General features: G+C 30.9%; 1 protein-coding gene across 1 annotated transcript; it reads right to left on the bottom strand.

The window, feature by feature from the left end:
- Window positions 1-9,582: 9,582 nt before the first annotated feature.
- Window positions 9,583-11,924, bottom strand: LOC131606748 (uncharacterized). The gene is made up of 2 exons (XM_058878890.1): window positions 11,487-11,924; window positions 9,583-10,001 (listed from the first exon to the last, which is right to left on the bottom strand). The coding sequence occupies exons 1-2, from the start codon at window positions 11,808-11,810 to the stop codon at window positions 9,822-9,824; spliced, it is 504 nt and encodes a 167-aa protein (XP_058734873.1). The 5' UTR covers window positions 11,811-11,924; the 3' UTR covers window positions 9,583-9,821.
- Between the last annotated feature and the right edge of the window lie 327 nt (window positions 11,925-12,251).

A 12,251-nucleotide genomic window follows, 5' to 3' on the forward strand; every position in this document is an offset into this window, starting at 1 on the left:
TCTTCCAGGAGTAGTGGAGAATTCCCTCCCATTTAACTGACATCCTTACACATCATCGGTACCCCTAGGCGATTCCTCAAGATATCGCCTGGTTGATACAGCCTTGGGCAAGGGCACCTTAGTTTAGGACCTTCAGAAATATAAAATACATTATGTAACTTTTGTGTTAGGGATATATCATGTAGGCGCTTTTGCATTATTTCCTTATTTTACCTAATTTTCTAAATAGAGGGACTTGAGTTCTTCAACAATTGTATCAAAACCTATCCAATTCTATGCTATCTAACATACAATACTCATAGTTTATTAGTTTTAGAATTTAGCATTTGTTCTTACAAGTTCATTATTCTATTTCTTTATTCACTTTCTTTATTTACTTACGCATTCCTTTACTTTTGCAGTAATGGAGTACTTCGATGATAAATCGTATATAAAACTGTTTTTATTTCTTGTTATTATTGGTTGACACCACTTAGTCTATTCTTATTGCTTTTCACTCTTGTAAATAGGTATTTTGCATCACACTGGATTATCGAATGTACAACTCACTTAGAAGTCTGATTATCTGAACCATGAAATATTACTATATGAAGTTCTGAAAAAATAAGTCTCAATATATCGTATTGAATTTCATTATTTCAAATGCATAATTACATAATCTTGGATGAATGAGGGAAAACTCGAAAGAAGAATTTTGTTATTTACACTATAAGACTAGACATTATGTCTTCCTTTGATTTCTTTTTTACAAAAAGAAGGGCACTCCTAATTAACAGAACTTGACCAGATACTCGCTACGAAATTGGAAGTCATGTAGTCAACGTACACCAAATGCGACTGGAATTATATTTTAATTACTATAAGTGTTGCCCATATCAGATAAATTTCTACCCATAATAAGAAGAAGAAAAAATAGTAGTATTTAGTTTATCATCGTGAAAAACTGATAATTCAAGGGTTGGCTTGTTGGTGACAGCTTGGGAAACCCCCCGATAATAACAACTCTTTTGTAGGGTAAGTCTTTACAGAACAAAGCTCTGAGTTCTATTGCCCCTGATAATGGACGATGGAATTGATCCCCATATTAGTTGATTTTGGAATTGTATACCAAGTTTTCAAAATAAATAACAATACTAATCAATAATCATTAGTATAACTTGTTCAATGAGTTGTTGCATTTAGTGAAACCAATACTCAACAAGGTCTCTCTATAGACAATTTTTATTACACAATATATTAGTGTATTTGCGGTTATTATCATTTTGTTGGCGGCATTGTTAGAGACTTTTTTTTTATTTCTTGTATCGGTTAGACTGAATTTTTAAAAAAAAAGGTTAATATCACTTTATCTTATGTAATGTAGGCGATTTTTGCTTCATCACCTGTAGTAATTTTATTTGGATTGTTCTCCAGTAATATATATTTTTTTGGATTCCTCCCAAAGCGTACAAATTAAACACTAAATTTGAGGGGTAAAAAAATTATTACAGGGGATAACTTCTGCACTTAGTAGACAAAAGACATAAATTTTATCATTTCAAGAAGTGATTCAAATTTGTTTTTTAAAAAGGGGTAAAGTGAATTTCGCCTATATTAACTGGGATATATTAACTGAGATATATTAACTGGGATATTGTATATTTAATTTTTTTAAAATTATTTATTATGTTAATATGATTAAACTAATTTTTTTTTCTTAGAAAAAAATAAGAATCATTTTGTTCAACCTTATCACAACCACACCGCCAACATGTGAGTATTTAAGGACGAATGAGAATCATTACTACCACCACCACTCTAAATTCGAGTGTTAGAGTAAAAAACTTCCACAATAATTGTTGAGAAATTTACATAATATGTGTTTATGAACTTGAAAAGGAGTTAATTATGATTGATTTTATTCTAGTAGTGATGTAAAATTTCCAAATTCTAGTTATGAAAAATTGTAAATATGGGGATTTAAGAAAAAGTGGTTGATAAAGAATTTAATAAAATGGTAGGGGAGGTAAAGTCTTAATAAAAAGATATTGAAGCATAATATCCCACTAATCCTTGAAAAAAGCCTTATTATTTGTGTGTTTTATTATGAAGGACCAACATTGTGTGAGGTTTTTCTCCTAATACACACAATTGCTAAATGTCTTACTAGTATAACTCTTTCTCTTTTTATGGTTTTGTATAGACATGGCAACAAAATCTATATACGGGTACTTATCTAAACCCGCCTCAAAGTGGACGGGAAAAATCTGATTTAATTAGGTTTAGGTTTGGGTTTGGATTTTTCACAATTACAAAATACGGGAATAGATTAAATAATGAGGACACTAGTACCCACCCCGAATCCGCCTCATTTATTTTATTATGTACATTATTATTTATATTTGATAATTTATATTATTAAATATATGGCTAATGTTATGAGAAATTTTTTGAAGTCGTTTTATTTTATTTTATTGTTTATAATATAATTTGACTTTTGAAAGAATAAATATTTTTATTAAAAACTTTGATTTTATTAAATGGATGGTGGCGGGACGGGGATACCCGAACTCAGCTCGAACCCAAACAGAAACGAGTTTAAGTTTTTATTCTTCATTCTCGTTTGGATTTGGGGCAGGAAACGAAGATTGTTTAGGGATTCGAATTTGAATTTTGGTAGGTAAAAACTGTCCTCGCCCCGTCCCGTTCCCATGTTTAGTTTTGAATTGAATTTGTTTCATTCCTCTAATGATATTGACATATTTTGTCTTGAATTATTATTATTTGTATTGAATTATTAAGGTGGTTGAGTTAATATTAGTGATAGTCTTATCATATAATTAATTGAGGTTAAATGTGAAGGGCTTTTAATTAATATCATATCATGGGCAGGCTATTAACTAAACATCAAAAAGACATGTATTTTTTTCTTGACCTTGATTTGCTCTTAATGCTAATATGCTAGCCAAAGATTGCTAATAAGGGACATAAGTAATCATTTAGAAGCCTTAATTATGAGATTGGTCAAAGCAAATTTTGAATGTCATTTGTTAACAAGCTATTTAGGGTGTAGTCGTAAGATGTATGGATGTTATTTCCTATTACAAGTCCAACTTTTATTTTAAGGAGAAAATTCATTATCAATTGGGTTTTTAGTAGTAACTAAGAATTATATATCATTGATCAATTCTTTGTGTGTATATTATTATCATATTTTACTTACGTTTTATTAAACTCTTGTTTACTAAGGTCTCATTTTCCTTGAATACAAGAAGAACTCAAATAATGGGATATGAAAATATTACACTAATAAACAAAAAAGTAAACTCATGAGGCACTTTATAATGATACATTTCAAAGGAGCTCTAAACCAACCATTCTTAATATTGACAATTGCCATCCGTTCATAGCAAAAAATAATATAGCAACTTAATTTACTAAATGATTTTGGGCAATTTCAATTATTTTGTCCTTCATCCATACATCTCTAAATATTAAGGCTCTGTTTGGCAAAACTAGCCGGTAGCTTTTAGCTGATAGCTGGTAGCTTTTAGTTGGTAGCTGATAGCTGGTAGCTGATAGTTGATAAGCTAATGTGAGTGTTTGGTAAATTAGTTGTTTCATTAGCTGATAGATACAAAATGTCATTAATGGCATTTTAATTAATGAGTGTAATAATATATTTTAGTTAAAATAATAAGGGTATTAATGGAAGAAAAACTCACAAGCTAAAAGCTACAAGCTCAAAAGCTACTTCAAATAGCTTTTAAAAAAAAAAGCTAAAAGCTAGTAAAAAAGCTACAAGCTAAAAGCTAAAATAGAGTTACCAAACAGAGCTTTTTTATTAATACGGGCTGAAAAGCTAAAAATTCTTTTTTTTGTCTTACCAAACAGACTCTAAAATTTCAAACAAAGAAATTTTTCTATAGTTAGATTCTATTCTCTCCGTTTCTTTTTAAGTGTCGTTTTAAAAGAATTTTTTTTCCTATTTAAGTGTCGTTTTATAATTTAATGTTGTAATTTGTCAATTATTACCTTATTTTCTCAATAACTCCACCTCACATTTTTCAATTAGTCAATGGAAAAAGAGAGTATATGATTGAATTTATTTGAAAAGAGAAAAATAAATAAGGGTATAATAGAAAAAATAACTCTAACAAATCACTATCTTGGTTGAAGAACTTTATGCTAAAATAACACTTAAAAAGAAACGGAGGAAGTACCAATTAGATGTTTCTAATCGCTTTGATTCTCTCTCTTATTTTTAAAATTCTCTTATTTTTAAAAGCAAATCTAATATATAGTAAATATAAAAGAGACATTAAAGATAAAGTACATAAGATGCACTCAGGTATAGAAGGATAAATGATGAGAATATCTTTAAAGACCCCTACCTTCTTGAAAATCTGCAGCGAAATTTTTAAAATGTCTTTATATTTTGGAGATGCATCTTCGAAATTATTTTTTTCGGAAAAAATTTGATTTCGGAAGTGCACTTTCAAAAACAAAAAAAAAGTGTTTTTGAAGATGCGTTTTTAAAATCACCTTTTTTATGGGAGAAGGGTGTCTTCGGAGATGCATATCCGAAATATTCTAATTTCTGGTCTTGGAATGTTTCAGATATGCATATCCGAAAAAATTCAATAATTTATTAAAAAATAAAAATCAAGGTGAATCAATACAATCAATAGTATAATTAATTGTATTAATAATATAATTAATTGTATTAATTAAAATATATATTATTTTAATCAAAATATCTATTTAATATAATAAAGTAAAAGAAATCTTAATTATTTTATAATATATATAACATTTAATTGATCGATTAATTTATGAATGATATATTTGGAATAGAGGTTGAAATATAACCCGAGGAAAATTTCTTTGTGGAGGGAGGTGATTACGGGGTTGAAAAAGAGATTAGCTTTGTGGAAGGGTTTGCACTTGAACATAGCGGGAAGGGTTTGCTTGATAAACTCCGTTCTAAACGCTATCCCTATTTATACACTTTCTTTCTATAAGGCTCCCTCTCGGGTGCTCAAGGAAATAAGGTCTATTCAAAGGAGGTTTCTTTGGGGCGGATGCGAAAACAAGAGATTTATTAATTGGGTTCGTTGGGATATTGTGTGCAAGACGCGTGAGGAAGGTGGCTTAGGGGTCAAGAATGTGGAGGTGATGAACTTAGCATTATTAAGTAAATGGAAGTGGCAGATTTTAAATGAAGAGGAAGTTGTTTGGAGAGATTTGATGGAATTTAGATATGGGAATGTGAAGAGAAAAGTGTTGATTGGTGACATATCGGTTATAGAGAAAAATGACTCAATTTGGTGGAGAGATCTTATTATTTCCGATAACTATGAGATGCTGTTCTTTCATAACTTTTCAGGTGCTGTTAATTGCAAGGTTGGAGATGGAAGACACATACCTTTTTGGTATGGCAGTTGGGCTGATTCTAAGCCTCTTATGCTTATTTTTCCTGAACTGTATGCTATGGCTTTAGACGATGGAATGACAGTGGCAGAGGCTGGCCGAACTAGCAGCTCCGGTTGGCAGTGGCAGAGGGACGCTATCCTCTATCCTAGCAACAGCAACAGCGCTATGGCAGCATGGCAACAGCTCCAGGATGTTATTTCGCTATCAGCTCCTTCTGCCGGTGATAAGGATGACTTCTTGTGGAGTCTTAATTCGGAGGAGACATTCACGGTTAGTTCGTGTTACCACTGGTTCTTTGCAAAACTATCCGGAATTTCTTTCCAGCATTCTATTGTTAAGGCTTCGGTGTTCATGTGGAAGGTTATTGCCCCTTCAAAATTCCTTTTCTTTGGGTGGAGGATAATTCATAACAGAATTGCAACGAAGGATCATTTGCTCAAGCGGGGAATTTTAGATGATTCCGGGTCTTTTTGTGTTTTTTGCTCTTCGGAGATTGAAAGTTTGAAGCACTTATTAGGCGAGTGTCGGGTGGTGAAAGGTATTTGGGTGAAGGTGTTTGAATGGTTAGGAGTGAGTGAGAATCTCTCCTTGGATGAATTCTTGAATTTTCCTTTTGCTTATGAAAAGATGAAGAATGGTGTATCGAGGAAGATAATGGGGGCAATTTGGTTAGCAACGAGTTGGAGTATTTGGTGTAAACGTAACGATATTATTTTCAACAAGGTGAAATTTAGTTTTCATGAGTGTTGGTCGGATATCGTTTCGAGAGCATGGATGTGGTTACAATCTAGTCTTATCCTTGATTCTAATTGTAATTTTCATTCATGGCATTTTCATCCGCTTTCTTGTTTTAAATAGCGGTCTGTTTTCGCCGTTGTAATCGGGTGGAGCACCCCTTATGCTCCTTTTTAATTCCATTGCCTATTAAAAAAAATATTCTTTTAATTTACTATGTGTTTTTGGTTTTTTTGTTGAATGTACGGTTTACCACCTTTCTATTTGAAATATTAATATTCTTTTATTTTACGATATATTTTTGGTTTTTGGTTCAATTAAGTTTGTATTTTAATTTGTGTGATAATATATATATATATATATATATATATATATATATATATATATATATATATATATATATATATATATATATATAGTAGTATTTAATTGATCGATTAATTTACCAATGACATATTTGAAATAATAATATTCTTTTATTTTACGATGTATTTTTGGTTTTTGGTTGAATGCACGGTTTATCATCTTTATTTTATTTAGTTTGTATTTTAATTTGTGTGTTAATAAAATTTGATACCTCAAATTTAGAATATTGGGATATTTTGGATATGCATATCCAAATTAATTAATATCCCAAATTTTGGAAAGAATTTTTCGGAGACGCATCTCCGAAAAAATACCTGACAGTTAAAATCCAACATTAAATTTGAAATTTAAATGTTTTCGGAGATGCATCTCTGAAAACACCGCAAAAAAGGTATTTTCGGAGATGCATCTCCGAATTTTTGGAAAATCTGAAGAAAAAAAATACTTCGGAGATGCATCTCCGAATTTTGTAAAAATGTTAAAAAAAAAAACTTCGAAAATGCATCTCCGAAGCAGAAGTATTTAGGGATTTTCAACAAAGATTCTCCCATAGATTAAGAGGGTCACAAAAAAATTCTCTAAATTATCATGTGACCCTGATACTTATATTTGGCACCTGTTGTTTCTTTTATGTTTTTATAAAAAAAAAAATTTGAAATTTCTTTTTACATTTACTGGAAATTTCAAGGAAATATGAGAGTTTTCTAAAAAATTTGGAATTTTCAAAAAATTCGGTTGTGCATTTTTTAAAAAGTAATAATAAAATATTTTTCATTATAAAAATTTTGAAATTTCTGATAAATCATCCGAAATTTCAGTATATTTCAAAACTTTCTGTAGAATAAAAAAATTAGCTAAATTACCTCCAAGGTCTTTTAAGTTATTTAATTGTAATAAGTCATTTTTTATATTTTTTCGCTACATGTGAATCCTTTATTTTAACTAACGCCTGTACAGTTGATCTTTTTTCTACTTTATTTTGTTTTATTAATTTTATTTTAACTTCAAAAATTTATATTAAACACTTTTTGGTCCAAAAATTATGAAAAAAATTCCTAACAATATTTCTTCTAATTTTACACTTCGTGTAATTTTATGAGAACTTTATTTTTAATTTCTTATTTTGCATGCATTTTAATTAGTTTAAAAATACATTTATGCACTAAAAAATTATGAAAATTTTATTATATGAAATAATGATAATCTCTGATCTATTTTAAGTGACATATCAGTACCATTAGTGCTTGATCAGCTTTTAATCAGCTTTTTTTAGAAAGGAGTTTGGGAAAATAAAGATATAATAAAATAGTAAAGAAATAAAAATTTGAAATTGAAATGCAGCAAAATATTATAAAATCAGAGTAGAAAATTATAAGATTCTTAATAAATTATTTTCTTATGATAAACAAAGTCCTATTAATACTAATTCTAAATGAAGGTCATTCAGTCGTTACTAACCACTAATAAGTGGGCTTTATACACAATAATATCATAGGAAAATAGACAAAAGTAAAGAAAGACAAGGGATCTAGACAAAAGTGAAGAAAGACAAGGAACCTGGAAGCACTATGGAGATGCCGTAATTTTCCTTGTTTCATGTTAATTTTAATTTTTGACATTTGAAATGCTTGAGATAATTATAATCGTAATGGTCATTACGAATTGGCCATAATTCTCACTGTTTTGGACATTTCTTGCTTCATTCATCATTAGGTTTTCTGGGTTGTTTGGATGTCTCTCATGGTTAGTCTAAATCTCATGAATATTAGGCCTTGAACCTTTATTCTTATTCATATTCATGATATACAAAAACACTAATAGAACGATAGTAAAACCAATTGAAATAAATAATAAAACGGTAAAATTAGACAGTTAAGAATGATAAAAATTAGAATTATCAAACTCCTCATGTTGCTTGAATTATTGTTTGTCCTCAAGAAGTCTACTTAAATAGGGAGAATTGAGACATAGCAATTTTTTTAAAGAATTTTAACATTACAAATTTGGGGACTATTACAAAATTCACAGGATCACTATCATTTGTTTCAAATCATAATCTTTAAAGTTCATTTAGATCAATGATTCTTACAAAAACTATTCACTAGATTGTTCCTTCGAAATTAATTTTTTTTTTTCTATAAGCTTGATCATAAACGTTGTAATCTTATCGTTTCTCTTTATGAAGGTAATCATGATTTTACAAGGAATTTTTGTTCTATGTTATCATATCATAATTCTAAAATTTTCTAGTATCTTCTTAAGCAAAGTACATATTTTTTTCTTCTTTAATTTATGGACCAATCTACTTTTAGGAAGAATAATCGAGTGAGAGTTACCCTACTTATTCTATCTGGTCCCCCTTAACTTTTCATAGACATTATGAGTCAAGCGACTTTTGAGAAAAATAATCTGGCGAGGGTTATCTTACTTAGTAATTATGGATGCGAAGGGAAGTTTCCATGCGAAACATGGTAGTTAAACATGATCTTTTTATTTAATCTCCATCCTTTCCTACTACTCCTAGTTTGTCTCATGTGCGAGTGCTAATTCTTCTACAAGAGGAGGTAGTAGAATGAGGTTATCTTCAAACATCTCTTCATAAATTAAGGTTGAGAAGGTGTATTGCCAATTGTTGCGATTGCAGATTGATGTTCTTTTCAGATTGGGTAAAGATATGGCTATTCACCTTAGATCAAAAGCTTATAGCAGTCGTCTGATTGGGCGACTATTTTCATGGTAATTTAAGCTTTCATATCTAGTCGGGTACTTCCTTGAATTTAATTCAATTCCTCAATGGCCATCTCATGACAAAAGTATCAACAATTGAGCTATTCTATCCCCTAATTATTATGCCCCCTTTTGAGACCTTATATTCATTTTTAAGCTAAAGGGGGCTTCTCAATGATACTTGAATCACAAGGGCTTGTATTATTGGGAGTTAATCATTGAGAGTTTAATGCCCCCTTTTCCAAGGGCTTAGCCAAAAATACAAGGATTTTAGATTTCTTTTTCCAAGGATTTGGATCATAGTAACTTGCATAGAGATTTGATGCCAAATTCAGCAACTTATGGAATATAAATTGAATTGAATCTCAAGTCTATCTATGACAGATCCTTAGACCAACCTTTACAATTTTAATGACTAAAACGATTACTACTCAATAAAATACAAACTCAACACTAAAAAAAGTACCAAAACATGAATAGCGGAACGATATTTGCATACTGCATGCTACATCGATCCTTTCACACCTACAATTCATTTTCTCTTTCCATTCTCTCAAAATTGATGGAGTAAAACTGTTTCAAGCACGTTTTTTCCTCGCCATTGCAGGTCTTTTACCGAAAGCTGATGATGATTTGGAGGAACTTGTCAGCAAGCCTCTCAGAGTAGCTAAAATACCCAAACACATGAAAGGGAAATACATTGACAATAGTTTCTCAGATGCTTTCTTCGATCCCATCATTTCTGATAACACAGCAACCTGCAATCCATAAGCTACAAACAATCAAAAAATGTAAAGTAAAAAGCAAAATATAGAGTCTTGTTAAACCAACTCAGTTGGTAGCTGTGCAGGGACATAAGATTACAAGGGCGGGGGTTGCGATATCCAACTTATTCACCATTAAGGTACTAGGCAAAAAAAAGTAAGAAATAGACATCCAAATTGTATCAAAATCAAATTGTGCCACCAACTACTTATAGCTCAGATGAAGGTTATCTTAAATTTAAGTTTAACTTAACCTCACTCACAACAACAAACTTATAAGGTGAGAAATGCTTCTCAATTATAAACCCATTTTCAAATCATATCTCATCTATTATGGAAGTATTAACACACAGCCCTTGCATCCAATAGAGAGTGGTTTAACAGATTATGGATAGATATGAAATCATCTTAAAATTTAAACCGAGTCAAATTCAATCATATAAAACCAACTGATAAAGCGAGAGATGTTACTCTTTATAAACTCTTTTTAGGCTGTATATCCTATCAATTTGGCATCGCTCACCTTCTACACCGGATTTTTAGGACGAGTTAATCTCAATCCGAAAACCTAACAGACTATTACACCTCTAATATCAGTGAAACACATGTATTTACAAAGCCAATGTAGAAGAGTAATTTAAGAAAGCCGTGTAATAAATAACCCAGCTAATAGGTTCGAATCAAATTTTAAATGTAATCCAATCTATAGATTAGCATAACCCCAATTAAAATTTGTAACAAACTAAGAGAACAGACATGATAACCATTTTAACAGGATCTAACATCTTCAAATGCAAACACAACCTTAAAAAAAACCCATTTTAATCCTAGTACAATCCAATAACAAAGCTTATCTTCAAATCAAAATGTTAATACAACAATCGCAGAATGAGAATGAATCTAATCACAAACAACAAATTCCTACAAACAAAAGTAATGATGCCAAATGAATGAATGGTCAACCATGGTTTTAAATTGCAGTCCACAACCGCAATATGCTGATGGAGTAGTCTCTGCAACCGCATCAGACCACAATTGCGGTGTGAATTAAAACCACGCGTCCAACTGCCATTACAAATCAAACCAGACAATCTCGCTCATGTTTCTTTTAAGTATTTTCCTCAAAACTCAAAATTTCATAACCCAAAAACTCAATTTACTTCCTATGTAATAAAAAATCTTAACATCACAAACACCTCTCAATTAAAGTTTACGCTGCAACCGCCGCAATGCAATGCCGGCAATTGAATTACCCACATCCATGATTTACAACCATGTGGTCACCTACAAATAAAAAGTTTGACTTTTTTCCTAAAATCTATCAGATAAACCATCAAAATTTTCATTTTTCTCAACTTTCCAATGACATATAGAATCCTAACAATTCAATACTATCACATGACCCATATAATAAATACGCATTGGGTTATTTGTAACGGATTGAGAAACTATAAATGTGCATAAGAAAAAGGAAATTACCATGGAAGTGGAGAGAGAAACCCCATAGATCAAGCAAGTGGTATTAAACCAAGGCTTGGAAGACAAAATACCATAGATATTGATAATAGAAAGGGGCCATTGAAAGAGAAGCTCAAGCCAAACAAGGCCAACGAAGAAATGGGGTTTGTCAGCAACAAGATAATCACCATACTCATTGGTATACCATGTTTTAACATTGACGAGAAAATCAGGGAAGTAAGAGAGAGGAAGACACGTTTGTGCATCTATCAATGGTGCAGCGATTGCTATCAAGAGGAAGAATAGGAACAAGATCGCATCTACGAGCTTTAACACAAAACCCATTTTTTGATTTGGTTTTTGTTTCGGAGATTTGGGGAAGAAGGAATTGAAGAGGGAGATTTATTGATGGGTGCAGCTTGCACGACGATGAGAAAGAGGAATCTTGAAACCTTGAGGCAATTAAATATGATGTTTACAATATATAAATAGTGGGTTAAAAAATTAAAATAGTATAAATAATAATAATAATATTAATTTTTTAAAATTATTTATGACAATCTACAATATAAGAAAGTTCAATGGTCTGGAAAAGACCGAACTGCCCCTTTGTTTTTTTAATGAGCCACGTGGCTGCCTTATTTGCTTCTCTTCCTTTTCCTTTCCTTTACTACTTTCTATGCTACGTGTGACAAGCTTTCACTTTCTCTGCTTTTTTGAACAAACCCAAATCTTTTCCCATTTCATCACTTTCTCTGCTTTCATTTTTTCTTTCTCTCTCTCTCT

Source organism: Vicia villosa, linkage group LG5, assembly GCF_029867415.1.
Source record: "Vicia villosa cultivar HV-30 ecotype Madison, WI linkage group LG5, Vvil1.0, whole genome shotgun sequence".
Classification (NCBI taxonomy): Eukaryota; Viridiplantae; Streptophyta; class Magnoliopsida; order Fabales; family Fabaceae; genus Vicia; species Vicia villosa.